This window comes from Physeter macrocephalus, chromosome 1 (genome assembly GCF_002837175.3).
Source record: "Physeter macrocephalus isolate SW-GA chromosome 1, ASM283717v5, whole genome shotgun sequence".
Classification (NCBI taxonomy): domain Eukaryota; kingdom Metazoa; phylum Chordata; class Mammalia; order Artiodactyla; family Physeteridae; genus Physeter; species Physeter macrocephalus.
This window is the reverse complement of record NC_041214.2, coordinates 18,853,240-18,872,377: the sequence shown is the minus strand read 5'-3', so window position 1 is coordinate 18,872,377 and position 19,138 is coordinate 18,853,240. Positions and strand designations below refer to the sequence as shown.

Below are 19,138 nucleotides of genomic sequence, written 5' to 3'. Positions count from 1 at the left end.
CCCTTCATCGGCAGGCGGACTCTCAACCACTGCGCCACCAGGGAAGCCCAAACTTACTTTTTTGATTATTGACTTTTATTTGCATGACTGCAAAACATTCCTTGTAACAATTTTGTTGGCTGGTTGGTTTTCTTGCCGTTATTCTCAACATTAGAGCAGTAGGTCCTATGTTGGTGAACTATTTATGGTATTTTAATTCATTAAAGAAAAAAAAACTGCCTTATTTTCTCTCTTGTGTTTGTAATGTTATAATATGAGCTATTAATTTAAGCACATATTTTGTACATTTTCTCATTCTAGTAATATGTAATGAGTGCCTGTTCTGTCAAGATATTATTTCATAGGTTCTGTAGAGACTATAAAGATGAACAAAATATTAATTCTTTGAGGCACTGCAGATTCAGGGGTTTTTTGGTGATAGGATAAAAATATCCTGATTAATGAACATTACTGTCTCTTTCAGAATTCCAGCTTTCATTTGTGAGGTAGTTGTAGAGAAGTCAGTGGTAGTGTAGAAGAGAATTTTACTCTTACCTGATTGGGGTTGAATACATGAGCCTCATTTTTCTTACTTAGCATCCAAATCCAGTCTGCTGAACACTTGGGCATTCCTTTTACTCTCAGGAACTCGACTTTTTGGGCTTTCCCTTACTCTTTGGAGCTTGACTCAGGTCTTATCTTTATTGAATTATGGTAGAATTTTGAATCATTATTATGCTGATAACTAAAACAGAGTTTCAAGAGTTTCTTACCATATTAAGTATCCAGAATTATATGTATATAGTTTTCAGAGTATTCAAAATATTTCAAGTATTCAAAACTATTTTATATATATGCATACCCAATTTTCATTTTATTTAACCAGTATGCAAATAATGATCTGATCCTTCATTTTTACCAAACAGTCCAAAGGAGTTAGGTCTGGGTTCTTTTTTTTTTTTTTTTTAACATCTTTATTGGAGTATAATTGCTTTACAATGGTGTGTTACTTTCTGCTTTACAACAAAGTGAATCAGTTATACATATACATATGTTCCCATATCTCTTCCCTCTTGCATCTCCCTCCCTCCCACCCTCCCTATCCCACCCCTCTCGGTGGTCACAAAGCACAGAGGTGATCTCCCTGTGCTATGCGGCAGCTTCCCACTAGCTATCTAATTTACATTTGGTAGTGCATATATGTCCCTGCCACTCTCTCACTTCGTCACAGCTTACCCTTCCCCCTCCCCATGTCCTCAAGTCCATGCTCTAGTAGGTCTGTGTTTTATTCCCGTCCTACCACTAATCTCTTCATGACATTTTTTTTTCTTAGATTCCATATATATGTGTTAGCATATATTCCCGTCTTACCCCCCTAGGTTCTTCATGACCTTTTTTTTCTTAGATTCCATATATATGTGTTAGCATACTGGGTTTATTTTTATTTAAAACAGATTGTTATTTTAAAAGTGAGGTGTGGTAACATGTGTGGATACTTTTCAGCTCTTTCATGTAAGAAAATTTTCCACACATCTAGCCATATTCTTATGGTGCGAAGCTTACTATTTTGGAGATTAGTTTTAGGAAAGATTATATAGCTAGTAGAACCAAAGTAAGCAACTTCAGGCTGGAGTTATTTTTAATTTTTTCAAAGCTTTAGAAAGGATTTTTAAAGAAAATCGTTGATGATCAAGTTAATAATAAGAATAGCTTTTATTTGATTCATTTCTATGTATCAGGCATGGTATTAAGCATTTAAAAAATTATTTTACATATGTGAAAAATATTGTTGCCATTCTCATTTTAAAGTTGGGGAAACTGAGGATTAAAGAAGAAAAAGAATTTGCCCAAGTTTAATGCACTCGTAAGTAGCAGAGGTAGATTTGACTTCTCAAGAGCCTGATCACAAGTCTCTACCTCTTTAGAGCCAGACAGGTTTATTGCTTTGGATCCTTTTGGTTTGGTAGCTTGTATCTCTGTCCTTTATTTGCCTCTCATTTCATTTAGTACCATGAGTGAAATCAAGAAGATATCTAAAGAAGTCCTTGATAATCAGTTGTAAAACACATTATGTTTCAAGAACACACTTGAGATCTGTTCTTGTATATATACATGATCTAGTTCTAGTTGTATGTTATGGGCTCGTTGATTTATGTTTGCTGAAGTTGAGGGGCCTTATGACAAAGCACTTTCTTCCTCATATCTTGACTGTTTTCTGACTTGCAGGTTTTAAATGCACAGAGAGCAGGATACAAAGCAGCCATAGTTCACAATGTTGATTCTGATGACCTCATTAACATGGGATCCAATGACAGTAAATACAGATCACCAAATTTGTCCAGGATAGACATAGAGCTAGAAGAAACTGACTTCGTAAAGATCAACTTAAGAAGGATACAAAGCAGCCATAGTTCACAATGTTGATTCTGATGACCTCATTAGCATGGGATCCAACGACAGTAAGTACAGGTATCACTTTTCTTCTCACCTGTTTGACCAATCATTCGAAACTAAAACCAGAATTTCTTTTTTTTTATTTTCTGTTTAAAAAGCAAAATTTCTTCTCCATCAGAAAGATAATTTCCAATTTATAATCCTCTTGGGATAATTTTGTTCACAATATAAGTGGAATTGACTTGTTCTTTTCTGAATAGTTTGTCGTTGTTGCTGTTGTTTTTTTAACCTATGTGTTTCATTTTAGAGGATGTATTGATATTTTGGTAAAAAACCAAAGGAAAGCCAAAGCTTTAAATAAAGAAAAGCATATTGAGTTAAGGATGCCGTAGGAGAATTTTTGTGATTTATTTAGAGATTCACAACGTTAAATTTTAGGCTATGTAAAATACTAAGTAGCTACTGTATTCTTATGGAATGTCAAAGCCGCATACTTGTGCTCTCCTACGCCAGTGGGTTATTATTAGTCCCTGAACATGTATTGGCATGCCTATAGCTTTCCATTCAAAATGGGAATGTCTTTCCTTATTCTTTACTAAATATTAGCTCATAGGGAAAATGAGCCAATTTTAATGAAATAACTGGCTTTAATCAGACTGATTTTTAAGGTGTATCCTTTCACTTAATTTAGTGAGAGTGTTAAAAGGTGTCTTTTTTATGTTAATGAGACTACTTTTGGACTCCACCGAAGGATGGGGCGGGTTGCTAGGAGAGCTAACCAGGTGATTAGAAGGTTGGAACGTTCAGTCACACCCCCTGACCTCAGTGGCCAGTGGTTTAATCAGTCATGCCTATGTAATGAAGCCTCTGCAAAAACCTGAAAGGACAGGTTCAGAGAGCTTTGGGGTTGGTGGAAGCGTGGAGATGCTGGGGAAGTTGCACTCCTGGAGAGACCATGGAACCTCTGCACCCCTTCCCATATGCCTTGCCCTATACATCTCTTTCATCTGGTTGTTCCTGAATTACATCCTTTTATAACAAACTGGTAATCTAGTTAAATAAAATGTTTCTTTGAGTTCTGTGAGCTGCTCTCGCAAATTAATTGAACCCATGGAGTAAGGGTTGTTGGAACCTCCAGTCCATAGCTGGTGGGTGGGTCAGAAGCACAGGTAACAGCTTGGACTTGTGGCTGGTGTCTGAAGTGGGGGATGGGGATTCTTGTGAGACCGAACCCTCACCCTGTGGAATCTGATGCTGTATCTCCAGGTAGACAGTGTCAGAATTGAGTTGTTTGATGGTGTGGGAAGATCCCCACACATTGGTGATTGGGTTCAGAACCCAGCATACACTAAATAAATACACTGCCAACATTCAGGATTAAATATTTTGTTTTTGTTTTCCTTTTAGTATATAACAATAATGCCTTTTGTTATTAAGTTGAATTGAGTCATATATGCAAGAAAGAGTTTGCAGCAAAGAGCAGACCTAAAGCTATGGACTGATATACTCCATTGGAATGTATTTAGAACTTTAAATAACTGCATCCTCAGTAGGAAATATTTTGGATTCCTTGACCAAAAAAATCTTTTTATAACATGAGACAGTATTTTTTGTTGTTGTTGAGTTGAACTCTTTTCCTTCTTACCCCTAATATAATCTGGGGCAAAATTACAATATATAAAAAGTAAAACTTAGCGATAAGTTCCATTAGTTAATTTCTTTATATTTTAAATTATTATTTTAATCTTCTAGCTGATTAAATCATAACTGTAGAATGCATGAAGTACCCTTAAGAGGTTCTAGCATTTCACAAAAGGTTTGATAACTACTGTTTAGGAATTAGAGGAATTGATGAAGGGATTTTACTTATCAAATAAACTAGTACTGTTAGTACAGATTTGACACAGTTGTCTTCTCTTCCTTTAATCACCTCCCATAAAAAAAAATTATTATCCTGCACAGTACCTCCCAGGCTAGTCACTTTTGTGACCTGTATACATTACTGGCAAAACGGAAAGTGTACACACTCTGAAAATAGGCCTGAATTCAAATGTGAGCTCCTACTTGTTTTGAATGTATAATTTTGAGCAAGTTACCTACTCTTTGTGTGTTTTGCTGAAGGCCTGGGCCTAGGTTTTAGCAACCCTCAAGACCTTCTCAAGGGTTCTGGGTTGAATAAAATGATTAATATTTGTAAACTCTTTACTCTTTTGACACACTTTTAATAAAAAATTTGCAAGATGAAAGTGTCAGTTCCCCTTAACACCTGTTTTGTCTTTGTACTAAAACCTTTTTGTGATTATCATATCAGTTCCTAAGGAAAGTGTGCTAAATATTAGAAGTAGCACGTAACCATATAATCCTGTTGTTGCTATGGAAATGTTCCAACTGAGTTATTATATTTCAAAGATTGTTCAGAATTTTGGTTCTTGACTTCATTGCTTGGATTACTTTCCATGACATTTTGCTCTGTCCTTGAGTGTGTATGTGTTTGAACATTTCATATATCCAACATGTTGTAAAGATCTTTATACCATTTTCATCCTTGCTGTTACTTGGTAGAGGAAAGGAAAGCACAGGTTTATTAAAAGAAGCATGTATCTATCGCTCTTTTTTAGGCTTAGATCATAGCCACATGTGTTCTCCTAAGAGCAGAGGTTCTAATATCTGGACACAGAAGGAAGTTTTAACGGCCTCTTGCCAACATTTCACACAGGAATGTATCTGTTTCTTATTTCAGCGAGGACATAGGATGGATTAGCTCAGTGAGTCAGTCACATCTGTCATCTTCAGGAGGCAGCAGAATGCGGTGGGGGAAGAATACGAACCTCAAGACCAGGAAATGTGGGTTTATTCCAAGTTAGTTGATATACGAACCGACCTGTGCTGCTGGAAAAGTTACTAACCTTTCCAGGCCCTTTATTTTCGTCTGTAAAAGTGTGAATAATTTTAATTTTTATTTGACCTGACAGGGTTGTGAAGATCATATGAAAGAAGGTATATGAGAAAATCTATGCCATAGCAGAGTGGAAAGAGCCTACATTAGGAGTCTGGGCCTCAAGTTTGGGTCTAGGCTGCGCAAATTTCTAGCTGTATAAATAGGGCAAGTTACCAGTATGGGTTTGTTTCTTCCCCTTTTTTCCTTGCTTTCTGCCTTCAACAAATACTTTTTGACAGCCTACTCGGCATCAGACACTCTTTTAGGCGTCATGACTACAGCAGGAAATGATACAGTTTTAAGGCTTTGCTCATACTTTTCATTGAGGTAGCAGAATGCAGTAGTTAAAGAGTATGCTTTCTGAGTATTGCCTTACAAGGTTTGAATCCCAGCTCCACCACTTACCAGCTATGTGACCTTGGGAACATTACCTAACATCTCTATGCCTCACTTTTCTGTTATGTTAAATGGGGATGATAATAGTACTCAACTCACTGGTTTGTTGCTTATGACATATAAAACATCTAGAAGACTGCCTGGTTCTTAGTAATTATTTAATGGTTATTTAGCTGCTATTATTATTGCTGCAGTTATTATTATTGTTACTATTGCATTCTAGGGTGGAAGAGAGGAAATGAACACATAATCAAAGAGGTATGGTATATGTCAAGTAGTGGTAAGTGCTATGAAGAAAAACATGCCAGGTTAAAGGGGTACGTAGTGTCAGGGATGAGAGGAGGATGGCTATTTTAGATAGGGTGATCAGAGAAGGTTGCTGTGAGGCTTTGACATTTGAGCATAGGTCTAAAGTGAGAGGTTGAGCCATGCAGATTTCTGGAGGAGGATATTCCGAGGAAAGGGAACAGCAGGCAAATGCAAATGCTCAAAGATAAAGCAAACTTGGTGTTTTCAAGGTGTGGCAGAAAATCACAGTGGTTGGAGTAGAGTGAACAAGGGACAGAGAGAGTTGCAGAGGATGAAGTTGGAGAGGGAGCCAGGGGCTAGATCATGTTGGGTCTTGTAGGACTTTGGAATTTGTTTTACATGGGTTTTAAGCAGAGGTGTGAGGTGATCTGACAGATTTTAAAGGATCACTTTGGTTGTTCTTTGGAGAATAGACTGAAGGTGAGAGATGGGCAAGAGTGCCAACTGAGAGACCAGTTAGAACATCGGTGCAGCAGCCAGGCAAGAGGTGATGGCAGTTTGGAGTGTTAGCAGTGCCTGTGATGGGAAGTGATAGAATGATGGATACATTTTGAGGTTGATAGGGTTTGATATAAGGAATAAAAGAAGGGGAGGAGACAAGGAGAACTCCAAGATGTTTAACTTGAGAAACTAGGTGAATAGTTAGTTACGGAGATGAGAAAGAGTAGAAGGAGAATGGATTAATGGAAAAGAGATATTGAGGATTCCGTTTGAGAAACATTAAGGTTGAAACATCTGCCAGGCAGTCAGATGGAGAAACTGAACAGGCAGTTGGACATATGCGTCTGGAGAGGTTGGGGCTGGCTGCTTAAATTATAATCTGTCTGTGATACGATAATACTGCTTGGCACGCATACTTCACAGAGTTGTGTTTTGTGGATCAGAATTAAGATTTCGTGTTTTTAAAGTATTTTGTGAACTAAAATATTTGGTTTTGTTTTCAGTAGATAAATGATGTTGCAAAGCCTCCAGGATGGCTGTTTGTATTTGTGTACGTCATTTCTCCCTCTTAATCTTCTGACTGAAGTGAGGAGCTTTTAACATCTCATTAGATATCATAACTCAGGGAAGTTATGTTGTTTCCAATAATTCTAAGCCAGTAGTTACAAGCCAAAAATTCCTCGTCGAGTTTATCATAGTATCTTCATGAAAGAGTAAAGCATTTTACAAAGGGTATACAATTCCAAGTTTTAATTGTCAAATAAATTAAAATTTAAACTGTTATGTGAAAGAGAAAGATCTCTTAGCATGACAGAAAATATCTCCCTAAAATATATATGGTTATATAACAGTACCTCTGTAGCTATTAAAAATTATGAGGTAGATACTTATTTATTGACATGACAGGATATCTGAGGTATACCATTGAGTGGAAAAAGCCTATACTTTTTCCCATTATTATATGATCCCATTAATACAAAAATTTAAATATTTATTGATCTTAGTAATATAAAGATAGTGATTAAGTGTTCCTCTGCTAACCATTTTGGTTCCTTCCCTCTTAGGGTTTATATGATATGGGCATGTGTGTGTATGTGTCTGTGTGAGAGAGAGACAGAAAGAGAGAGAACGTACGGAATGAATGATTTTATCTGCATATATCCAAACAATCTGAAAACAAAACAAAAAAAAGTACTCAAGGATACCAAGATTTTAAAACTTTAAAACTTGTCTTTATAAGAATTAAAGAAAAATACATCAGCGGTTGCCGAGGTTGCGGTGAGGGTTGACTTGACTGTAAGGGGCATGAGGGAATTTGGAGGGATGATAAAAACATTTTTTATCTCCATTGTGGTGGTGCTCACATAATTGTATGCATTTGTTGAAAGTTAAATAACTGTTTATATTGCTTCAAATGAAAGCCTTGTCTTTGGGTGGAAAGGATTATGGCTGTGTTCTGTTCTTCTTGACTTGTATCCACCCCCCTCTTTTAAATAAATAATAAGTATACATCTTTAAAAGAAATGTAGAACAAAGTTGTGAAAAATGTAACAAAAGAAAACAAATGGACTTCCTCTAAAGCCAAATCTGTTAAAATAACTCGCAGTTAAAAATATGGCTGCTTTTTCTATAGGAAGAGCAAGATGATTTTTTAAATTTCTCATCTTGAGTACTGGGTAATTTTTGCAAAGTTCTTTTTTTGTTGGCATTTGATTTTGGTTTTTTAACATAGATATAAAAGTAAACTTTCGTAAGGCACGAATCAAAACACAATGCTTTATCATGAACTCCAGGCTTAGGAGGAAGTAGAAATTTACCCAGCTTCCCTATCCTGTGCCCTTTCTGAACTGTCAGCCCATCACTCTGTAAAGCCTTAGATGTGTGGTGTCATTTTTCAGACTGTTGTAAAGTGGTCTTTTCTTACATTCTTTGGGTTATACCTCTCGTGGGAATGGGTATGTAAAAAAAAAGCTTTTTTTCACTTTTTCATTTAGGAATTAAGTTATGAGTGGAAAAAACACTTTACATTTCTTCCTCTTCTTCCTTTTCTCATAATTATGTTTGTAGAGGAATAAATTAAATAAATCAAATGGAAATAATCAAAATAAGAATTATATTTCAATCTCAGGACTATTGAGGTAGTGCGGTAATGTTATATGCAAAATGTTAGCTTTTGTTGTTGTAAATGTAATAATGTTTCTCAGCCATTTTGATGGTGGTATAAATATGCAATCTGGAAAATCAACTAATAGACAATACAAGTTGATTGTAATTATTTCCAGTTGTATTTGCTGTTATTATGAAGAAGGTTAAGTTGATTTTACACTAAGTATGGGCTTTGAAGAATAATTTTATTATTGTTTTATACAGTTGAGGTACTAAAGAAAATTGACATTCCATCTGTCTTTATTGGCGAATCATCAGCTAATTCCCTGAAAGATGAATTCACATATGAAAAAGGGTAAGTAATGGATGTAAGAAATAATCACGTAGCTTAAAACTATTCTCTTTATTAGGGTAGAATTATATATGATTAGTTGTAATCAAAGTTCTGTTTTAGAATGTACTCTGTCGTGCTAAATTATATCTTCTTAAGTCATGATTTTAAGACTTATTGTATTGTACCGTTTGTTCTGTGTATGATTGCATATTGCAGATACATTTATGCTAGAGAGATTAAGCCACCCATGTTGCTAAAAAGATAAAAAAACTTTCCCTTTTATAGTTTAATCAAACCATTGGTATTTAGAAGCAATGTGATTGACTTTTTTTTTTTCTCTTCGGCTGTGTTGGGTCTTAGCTGCAGCACGCGGGATCTTTCATTGGGGCGTGTGGGCTCTGTAGTTGCGGCACGCGGCCTTATTTGCCCCGCAGCATGTGGGATCTTAGTTCCACGACCAGGGATCGAACCCGCCTCTGTCCCCTGCATTGAGGCAGATTGTTAACCACTGGACCACCAGGGAAGTCCCTGATTTACATTTATATGATACTTTTCATTAAGACATGTTTGTATTTTATTAAGAAGAAATGTTATTTTATAAACAAAGAATCCAAAACACAGTGTGTTAAGTGACTAAGTTTTACAAACACAGAAAGTTTGTTTTCAAGTTTAAAAAGTTTGATTTGGAATTAGAAACTTCTTTTGGAATTTCTCCCCAAAATCTCATTACCATGGTAACAAATAGACTGAAACTAACTTAAGGCACAACTGTCTTATCTTATATAGAAATAGTGCAATTAAATTAACACTTCAGAGCTTCTTCCATGAAACAGCTCCCCAAAACATAGTGGACAGGAACAGCCTTTTGACTAAGAGGAACAATAACAACAGTATTAATAATAAAAGCAGTAGTAATTATTGAGGAATTAGCAAGTGCCAGGCACTCATGAAACAAGGCTCTTTACATTTATAATTCTCATAACAACCCTCTAGAGGTTATTATTATCTCTTACTATCTACATCTGCCAAAAGAGGAAACTGGCACAATGAAATGCAATTCTAATTATTTAGGGGGGAAAAAATCCAGGAATATTTGAGTTTGGATATGAATTAAAAAAAGTTTTTTGTTTATGATTTTTGTTGTTTTCCCTATGCAGTTTTTATATTTAAAATACTGTTCACATATTCTGTGCTCAGAACTTTTTTTTTTTTTTTTTTTTTTGCGGTACGCGGGCCTCTCACTGTTGTGGCCTCTCCCGTTGCGGAGCACAGGCTCCGGACGCGCAGGCTCAGCGGCCATGGCTCACGGGCCCAGCCGCTCCGCGGCACGTGGGATCCTCCCGGACCGGGGCACTAACCCGTGTCCCCTGCATCGGCAGGCGGACTCTCAACCACTGCGCCACCAGGGAGGCCCACAGAACATTTTTATTAAGTTAAGGAATATAATTTTGAGTGTTGTATTAAAAATAGTTAGGCAAGATGCTATTTTGTCAGCCATATTTATGTAGTTAATGGGGGGTGGAGAACTACTACTTGCTTTTACCTCAGTATTATTGCTTCATTTAGAAAACGTCTGTATATTTTAATATGTATTTTAAAGAGTCTTTTTTGGTTTTTAATGGTAAAGTCATATCTTTTTACATTAAAAAAGTAATACATACCTGCTGGTAAAATGTGGAAAAATTCAGAAATATAAAGCATTTAAACAAAAGTCCCTGTGATGCTATTCTTTAACAACAGCTACTGTTTTTTAAAAAGCTTTTAATTTTTTTCCACATGTTTGAATGCTGACATTAATTAGGGATAATGTGCTCGTAAAATAGTACCATACAATACTTAGTATTTTGTAACATACTTTACTTAATATTTAGACCCTTCCCATGTTAATGCAAGGCCACAGAATCCCTTATCCCAACTCTTGGGGACAGATGTAACATGGAATTGTAACATTTTCAGATTTTTAAAAGTTATGTAACGTCCAAATAGGATTTGAGGCAGCATCCCATAATCACATTACATATATATCTGCAATAAATGTATGAGTATTTTATCATGTCAGTTAGGTTCAGGTTGACTAGCAAATGAATTGCAAACATTACTTTTTAAAGCTTTTTAGGTGTCAGAATTGTGCTTAAGGGATTGTGGACCTGTACATACTGATTTGCCTCATCCATCTCCTGGCTGGCTGGCTGGTCGGTCTGCCTGTCCAGCCTACCTACCCACCCATTAATTTATTCTACTGTTTAAAAGTAGGGAGGTGAATATAATGAATCTGATCCTTCAGTTTCAGAATTATCAACTCATGGCCAATTTTGTTTGGACTGTCCACTCTGAAGCGCCCACCACCACTTTTCTTCCCCACACCATGATTATTTTAAAGCAAGTACTATATATCCTATCATCTCAACTGTAAATATCTCAGCATATATCACTAGAAGATAGTTTATATATAAAGAATATAATGATATTGTCATTATTTTACCTTTTTTTTAAAGTAAACATTAATTCAATATCAACCCATATTTCAGTCTTTAGTTTTGTTTTGTTTTTTCCAGTCTTTAGATTTGTTTCTGAGCAAATCAGGGCATGTGATCACCCTATTTTTAATCCATACACTTGCTATGCCTCTTTTTTTTTTCCCTAGTCATTTATTTATTGAAGCAACAGGGTCATTTGTCCTGTTCAGTTTTTACCACAGTCCAGACTTTCCTGACTGCATCCTTGGTGTATTGCCTAGAGCATTCCTTTGTTACTTATTTTCCCTGTAAATTGCTCATTAGACCTAGAGGTTTGTTCAAATTCAAGTGTGCTTGGGGGGCCAGGAGGATAGGTGAGGCAAGAGTAATTTATGTGTGTTATTATGTATTTCCATCAGGAGACATAATATTTGGTTCTCTCTTTGCGAGGGCAGCAGTCGTTAATGATCATTGTCTAGATCCATTAGTTCTTTAGGATTTGCAATAATCTAATTTTATAATTCCTTCTTCATTTATTAGCTGAAATACTTCTATAAAGAGGACTCACACCTTATCAATTATTTGATTACCTTGGTGTACAGTGTGTTTAGGAAAGATAGGATAAACATTTGATTCTTTCCCTTTATTTACTGTTTTTAAAATGATTTGGTTTGCTAGCATCTTCCAAAGATGATTGAATATATATATTTAAAGTATTTTTTTTGAATTTTTGAATTTTATTTATTTATTTTATCCAGCAGGTTCTTATTAGTTATCCATTTTATACGTATTAGTGTATATATGTCAATCCCAATCTCCCAATTCATGATGGGGGTTGGATAACAAAACAGACAAGGCAAGACCTCCTGTGTCAACAGAGGGGTTGGGAAATTAGAGATTACTGTTACTGTTAGATTATTATTGAAGTTAGAGTTTAGGCCTAACACCTGGTTGGAAAGTAGCCTGGGAACTCATGCAAAGGAGAATGAGACGCTATTTCCTAGGTTGCTTAGGACTCTGCTTCAATGATGGAGTCTTAGCTGCAGAGCACATGGAATGTACTATATTGAGGGGTGGACATGGAGGTAGTATGGGAAGATTCTTACTAAAAGCTGTTTAAATATCTCCTCCTTCAAATACAGATTGATCTGGGGTTAGGGCAGGGATGAGTCTGCAGCCTCAGCTCTGGGAACCTAGGCAGAGGGAAAAGAATAAAGCTGGGAGACTGACATTCTGTCGTAGCTCTCCACCCTGTATCAGCGCCATCTTCACCTCCACCATTAGCAATCTGGTTAAGAAAATGCAGTAAACTATCTCGTTTATATAGCCTGCTGTATCTCAAACCATTTTAGTTTACTGTCAAGATATATTGTGAAGATCTTGAAAGGGTCTGCAGTTGATAGACGGCTCTGAGTATCTTAAAAGCTCAGTGTCCATATCTCTATCTATATACAGTTTAATCTGGCTTCTAAACCCTACCAGTGTTAATTTATAGCAGTTTGGTGGAAGTAGTTAGGGAGGTTGCAGAGGATCAGCATCTCATGGAAAGGCTCTTCTACTTAAAAGTGGCACCATTTGTTACTGTATCTCAGCCGTGGCCCTGGGGCAGTTTCAGAGGGTTTGTACCAAGAACAGGGACATTGTTTACAGGGCTGGCCTCATGCTGCAAGAGATGGTATCAAATAGAGCAGCCCAGGCTTGCTTTTCTCTTTTTTATGCTGATGATATATCAGTCACTTCAGTATTTTCTATAAAGTTACAAAAATACATATAAATCTTTTGTCATTCTGCTGGAAGGTGAAGTAAAAAGTTACTTTTAGCAATCTTAGCAGTTTTGGGAAAATATTTAAATTATTGGGGGAAATTCCTGGTATTACCTTTTTTGTTCTTCTTTTTGTTAAAGATTGATAGAGCTCTTTGGATGTGAATAAAATTGTTAATAGCCTGAAGACTTAAAAATCGCTTGGGAATAGAAATAATTTGTTTTCGTGTTATTTTTCTTGACTACTAGGGCATCCTAAGCATTTCTACATGGGGGAAGGAGTCAACCTGTTTTCATTTCCTTTTCCATTGAGAATTTTTGTTTTGCATTTAACCCTTGTGTTATGAAGTACCTGGAGTCACTACTTAAAAAACCAGCCAGCAGTGGGTAACAGAGTAGTGTTGCTGGCACCGTACTAGTTGAGTAGCACAGGAATATTAAGGAGAAATCAGTCATCTCACTGACCATTATACAGACCCTTCCCTAGACTGAGGGCATTTTCTATTGCAGGATTTTGCTGCCATGTAAAATTTGCTCATGCAACACAGATAGTGTGCTTATTCTGTTCCGTTTCATTTCATGAGTCCTGGTGAATTTTTATAATAGCAGTATTATATGGTTAATAACCATATAACCATATTAACCAGGGTTAGTAACAGAGGAGAATAAATCCTGTGGTACTCTCTACCCCGCTGTCCCCACGCGCAACATACACATTTTTGTAGGGTTTTTTTGTGTGTGTGGTTTTTTTTTTTTTTCATTCAAGCTGTGGAGAAGGTTGAGAAGAGAAAAGCTACAACTCCTGTGAATTCTGTTGCCGGTTCTTTCATTCCATATCTCACAGATGAATGTGGAGTACAGGGGTTATATCTGTTGTACTTGGTACAGCAAGCTCATGTGAAGCGTACAGGGAACGGGGAGTATATTTTCATCAGTAGTGGCTCCAGAGATTTTTTTCATGGGAGGGACTGATGAACAGTGATTTGGTTGGGGAGGGGGTTCTTGCTGGCATGCTGCCCGAGGCACTGCCATTTTTTAAATGGTGATTTTGCATGTAAAATATGCTAACTTTTACCTAGGTTACTAAATTCAGTAAAGACGTGTTTCCAGGATGGACACAGTAAGTATTGATTGGCTGATTTCCTCTACCCAGTCTAAAAGTTTCTTTTAATTATATAGGCAAATTACTTTGGCCAGTATGTAAAATTGACTTAACACTGGAAAAAGCATCCCTTAAATTATTAGAAATCATATGTTAGAAAATGAGATGTGTCTAGTGGATTGAATTGTAATGTCTAAATGCCTTTAAAAAATATTTTTGTTTTCAATTAATATCATAATTTGGCAACTTTTAATACTTCCCAACTATTAATTTTTCTTTTCTTCCAGGGGCCACATTATCTTAGTTCCAGAATTTAGCCTTCCTCTGGAATACTACTTAATCCCCTTCCTTATCATAGTGGGCATCTGTCTCATCTTGATAGTCATTTTCATGGTAGGTAAAATAATTTTAAATACTTTTTAAAAAATAGTATGAATGGCTCTAAAACACACTGTATTGAGTGAGAGAAGGCTTACGTAAAAGAGTACGTATTGTATGAGTCCACTTATATGACTGGTTCTGGAAAAGGCAAAGATAATCTGGGTAGAAAAAAAATCAAAACAGTGATTGCTTCTGGGGGCTAGAGAGGGATGGGGAATTTACTCAGAAGGGTATAAGGGAATTTCCTGGGGAGTGAGAGTCACGTTCTGTATCTCGAGAGACGTTTGGGTTGCACAATGTCCGAATCACCAAATTCATACTTAAATTTTGTGCATTTCATTGTATGTAAATTTTACATAAAAAGAAAAAAAGAACTAATAAAAAATGCTAAACTCTAAGTAATGAGTTTATATGCTGAAGTATTTGAGGGGAAGTGTACTGACATCTGCAGCTTACTTTGAAATGCATTATAAAAAATAAAGAGAAAAAGATGTATTGATGGGTAGATAGTGGGATTCTCTTAGGGTTTATAGAAGAGGTTTCTAGAGGCTACGTGGTGTGTGATACCGAAACAAATTGAATGCTGAAGCAGATATGAGAATCCTTCTGTATTCTATTAAGATAGATATTAAAAGAGATTTACAAAGATATAAAACAATCCCATTATTGTCTCTAACCTTTTTATTTTTCATAAAGAGTATTTATATTAACATCCAGTGAGTTTATTATTGTATTGAATTCATAGATTAAAGATTAAACACTGTCTTTGAAATATTCAGTCTTCCTATGATGTTGTGGTCTTTCTTTTAATTTATTTTGGTCTTTCATATACATCAGTTTAATAATTTTTTTCTGTAAACATTTTGCATGTATTTTGTTAGACCTTTCTGGAATTTCATTTTCTAATTGGTTATTACTAGGGTAAAAGAACATTGTTGATTTTTTAAAATAAACTTTTAATTTTGGAACAATGTTAAATTTACAGAAAAAGTGCAAAGAAAAGAGTTCCTGAACATTCCTTACCTAGTTGCCCCCATTGTTAACATTTTACTTTACCATGATACATTTGTCAAAACTAAGAAACTGACAGTGGTAACATTACTATTACTAAATTCCAGACTGGATAGATTTTACGTTTTTCCATTAATGTTTTCTTTCTGTTCCAGGACCCAGTCCAGGTTACCACATTGTTTTAAATTATCATGTATTCCCAGTCTCCTCTGATCTCTGAACAGTTTCTTAATCTCTCCTTGTTTTTCATGACCTTGACAGCCTTGACATTTCAGTCTTGGCCAGGTATCCTGTAGAATGTTCCTTAATCTGATATTTTTCTTATGATTAGACCGGGTTGGTTATAGGTTTTTAAAAAGAGTATCAGCAAAGTCAAGTGCCCTTCTCATCCTAACATGCCAGGGGGGTACATGATATTTGCGTGACATCACCGATGATGATAACCTTCATCCCTTGGTTTAGGTAATGTTTGCCAGGTTTTTCCACTATAAAGTTAATAATTTTTCTCTTTCTCTATTCTATTCTTCCTTTGGAAGTGAGGCACTAAGTATAGCCTGTCCTAAAAGTGGGGAGGGGCAGGAATTAAGCTCCACTTCCTGGAAGTAGGGAAGTATCTACATTTATTATTTAGAATTCTTTTGTAAGGAAGATTTGTCTCTTCTTGGCATTTATTTGTTCAGTCATTTATTTATATTAGTTTGTACTCTATATTTATTTTATACTTTGGGTAATCAATACTACATTATTTTTGTTGTTTAAATTGTTGGAGCTTTGGCGATTGGGGGCTCTGCAGGCTGGGTCTTGGGTCCCTTTGATTGGACCCATCCTTTTGTTTTGTAAGTACTTCTTTAGTGTTTGGTACTTTAAGAAACTCCAGGCTCATTGTTTATTTTTCTGCCCCAGCCCTGGAATCAGATATTTCTCCAGGGAGCTCTGCTTTTTTTAATAGAAGAGTAGTATTTAGAGACCAACATTTGGACACTGGACATTATTGATTTTTATATATTAATCTTATCTCTGCAAACTTACTGAATTCTCCTATTCTGGTAATTTGAATTTGTTGATTCTCCTGGGTTTTCAGTGTAGAAGCAAGGATGGAAAGTGAGAACAACAAACAAAAAGTACCCTTGGCAAATTAGAGGTAAATACCCTTAAGCCAATAAAGATTAATGACTAAAAACTTAAAATGAGCGTCATTAAATAGTGAATTATTAGAAGCCTTCCCATGAAAGTCAGGAACAAAAAACAAAGGATGCCTGTTGTACCTCCTGTTTAACGCTGTGCTATATTTTCTGGTAAAACAAAAAAAAATGGTATAAGAATTAGAAATAAACTAAATTTTTATTTGCCTTTTTTCTTTTAAAATAATGAACGGGTGCTGCATTATATGTCTTTTTTTTCTATCCATTGTAATAATCATTGTTTTTTCTTTTACTCTATTGTTACGTTGGATTACATGAATTTGTTTTGTAAATTCTAAAAATCCTTGTATTTTGGGTATAAACTCTCTTTGATTATGATATATAAATTTTGCCTTTGCATTTTGGGTTATTCAAATTTCTCTAATATGATCTGCCAGTTTTACACTTGGACATAGGTGCAAAAATCCTAAATAAAATATTAGCAATCTGAATGTCCAGGTAAGGGGAAAATTTTAGTTTTATGGGGCTAGAATAATCTTGACATCAAAACTAGACAATCCCGTGAGCACTGTTGGTAGGAATGTTAAATGGAGCAGTCACTATAGAAAGCAGTACAGCAATTCTTCAGAAAAGTTAAACATAAATTTATCATATGATCCGACAATTCCTCTTCTGGGTATATACCCAAAAGAATTGAAAGCAGGGAGTCAGCTATTTGTATGCTTATGTTCATAACAGCATTATTTTCAATAAGCCAAAGGTAGAAGCAACCCAATTGTCCATTGATGGATGAGTAGATAAACAAAATGTGGCATATACATGCAGTGGAATATTACTCAGCCTTAAAAAGGAAGGGAATTCTGACAGATGCTACAACATGGATGAATCTTGAAGACATTATGCTAACTGAAATAAACCAGTCACAAAAGGACAAATACTGTATGAGTCTATTTATATGTGGTACCTAGAGTAGTCAGATTGAGACAGAAAGTAGAATGGTGGTTGCCAGGGGCTGTGGAGAGGGGAGAATGGGGAATTATGGTTTAATGCGTACAGAGTTTCAGTTTGGGGACATGGAAAGAGTTTGGTGGATGGATGGTGGTGATGGTAGCACAATGATGTCAATGTACTTACTGCCACACACCTGTGTACTTAAAGATGGTTAAGATAGTAAATTTTATGTTACGTATATTTTACCACAGTTCAAAATAATTAGACAAGATAAAGCTAGCCCCATAAAAAAATTACAGCTTTCTTTTATTTTCTACTATCGAAAATAGTTTTTTTTTTTAATAAAATTGGGGTTATCGTTTACTTGAATTTTTGGTGAAGGTTGCCTCTAAAATCATCTAGATCTGCTGATCTTTTTCATAATTACTTGGACGTATAAATTCTTGTCTACGTCATCACACTAAATTATATTTCTAAGAAATTGTCTATTTTGTCTGTTTTCAAGTATTGTATAAAGTGATTTATAATATTTATATACTCAAATAACAATTTAAAGAGAATTCCTACTGTATGTGGGTTGAGTTCTATTTATTCATATCCATCCATGCCTTGCACAATGTTGTCAGAAGTTTATCTTGAGGAACCAAGATGGCTGAGTAAAAGGGATGTGTTCTCCCTCTTGCGAGAACACCAGAATCACAACTAGCTGCTGGACCATCGTTGACAGGAAGACACTGGAACTCACCAAAAAAGATACCCCACATCCAAAGACAAAGGAGAAGCCACAATACGACAGTAGGAGGGGCGCAATCACAGTAAAATCAAATCCCGTAACTGCTGGGTGGGTGACTCACAGACTGTAGAACACTTATACCACAGAAGTCCACCCACTGGAGGGAAGGTTGTGAGCCCCACGACAGGCTTCCCAACCTGGGGGTCCAGCAACGGGAGGAGGAATTCCTAGAGAATCAGACTTTGAAGCCTAGTGGGAATTGATTGCAGGACCTCGACAGGACTGGGGGAAACAGAGACTCCACTCTTGGAGGGCACACACAAAGTAGTGAGCATATCAGGTCCCAGGGGAAGGAGCAGTGACCCCAGGGGAGACTGAACCAGACCTACCTGCTACTGTTGGAGGGTCTCCTGCAGAGGCGGGCAGTGGCTGTGGCTCACCGTGGGGACAAGGACACTGGCAGCAGAAGTTCTGGGAAGTACTCCTTGGCATGAACCCTCCCAGAGTCCGCCATTAGCCCCACCAAAGAGCACAGGTAGGCTCCAGTGTTGGGTTGCCTCAGGCCAAACAACCAACAGGGAGGGAACCCAGCCCCACCCATCAGCAGTCAAGTGGAATAAAGTTTTACTGAGCTCTGCCCACCAGAGCAACAGTCAGCTCTACCCACCACCAGTCCCTCCCATCAGGAAACTTACACAAGCCT

General features: G+C 36.4%; 1 protein-coding gene across 3 annotated transcripts in view; it reads left to right on the top strand.

Annotated features, from left to right (window-relative positions):
• Nucleotides 1-19,138, top strand: part of RNF13 (ring finger protein 13) — a 152,883-nt gene that overhangs the window by 95,102 nt on the left and 38,643 nt on the right. Inside the window, exons 5-7 of one of the 3 annotated variants that reach the window (XM_055083843.1) lie at nucleotides 2,206-2,293; nucleotides 8,828-8,918; nucleotides 14,505-14,610. In XM_055083843.1, coding sequence (XP_054939818.1) covers nucleotides 2,206-2,293; nucleotides 8,828-8,918; nucleotides 14,505-14,610 — 285 coding nt within the window. Of the gene's footprint in view, nucleotides 1-2,205; nucleotides 2,294-2,367; nucleotides 2,449-8,827; nucleotides 8,919-14,504; nucleotides 14,611-19,138 lie in introns of those variants that run through there. The other 2 variants (XM_028488721.2, XM_024131810.3) reach the window with 2 other exon arrangements.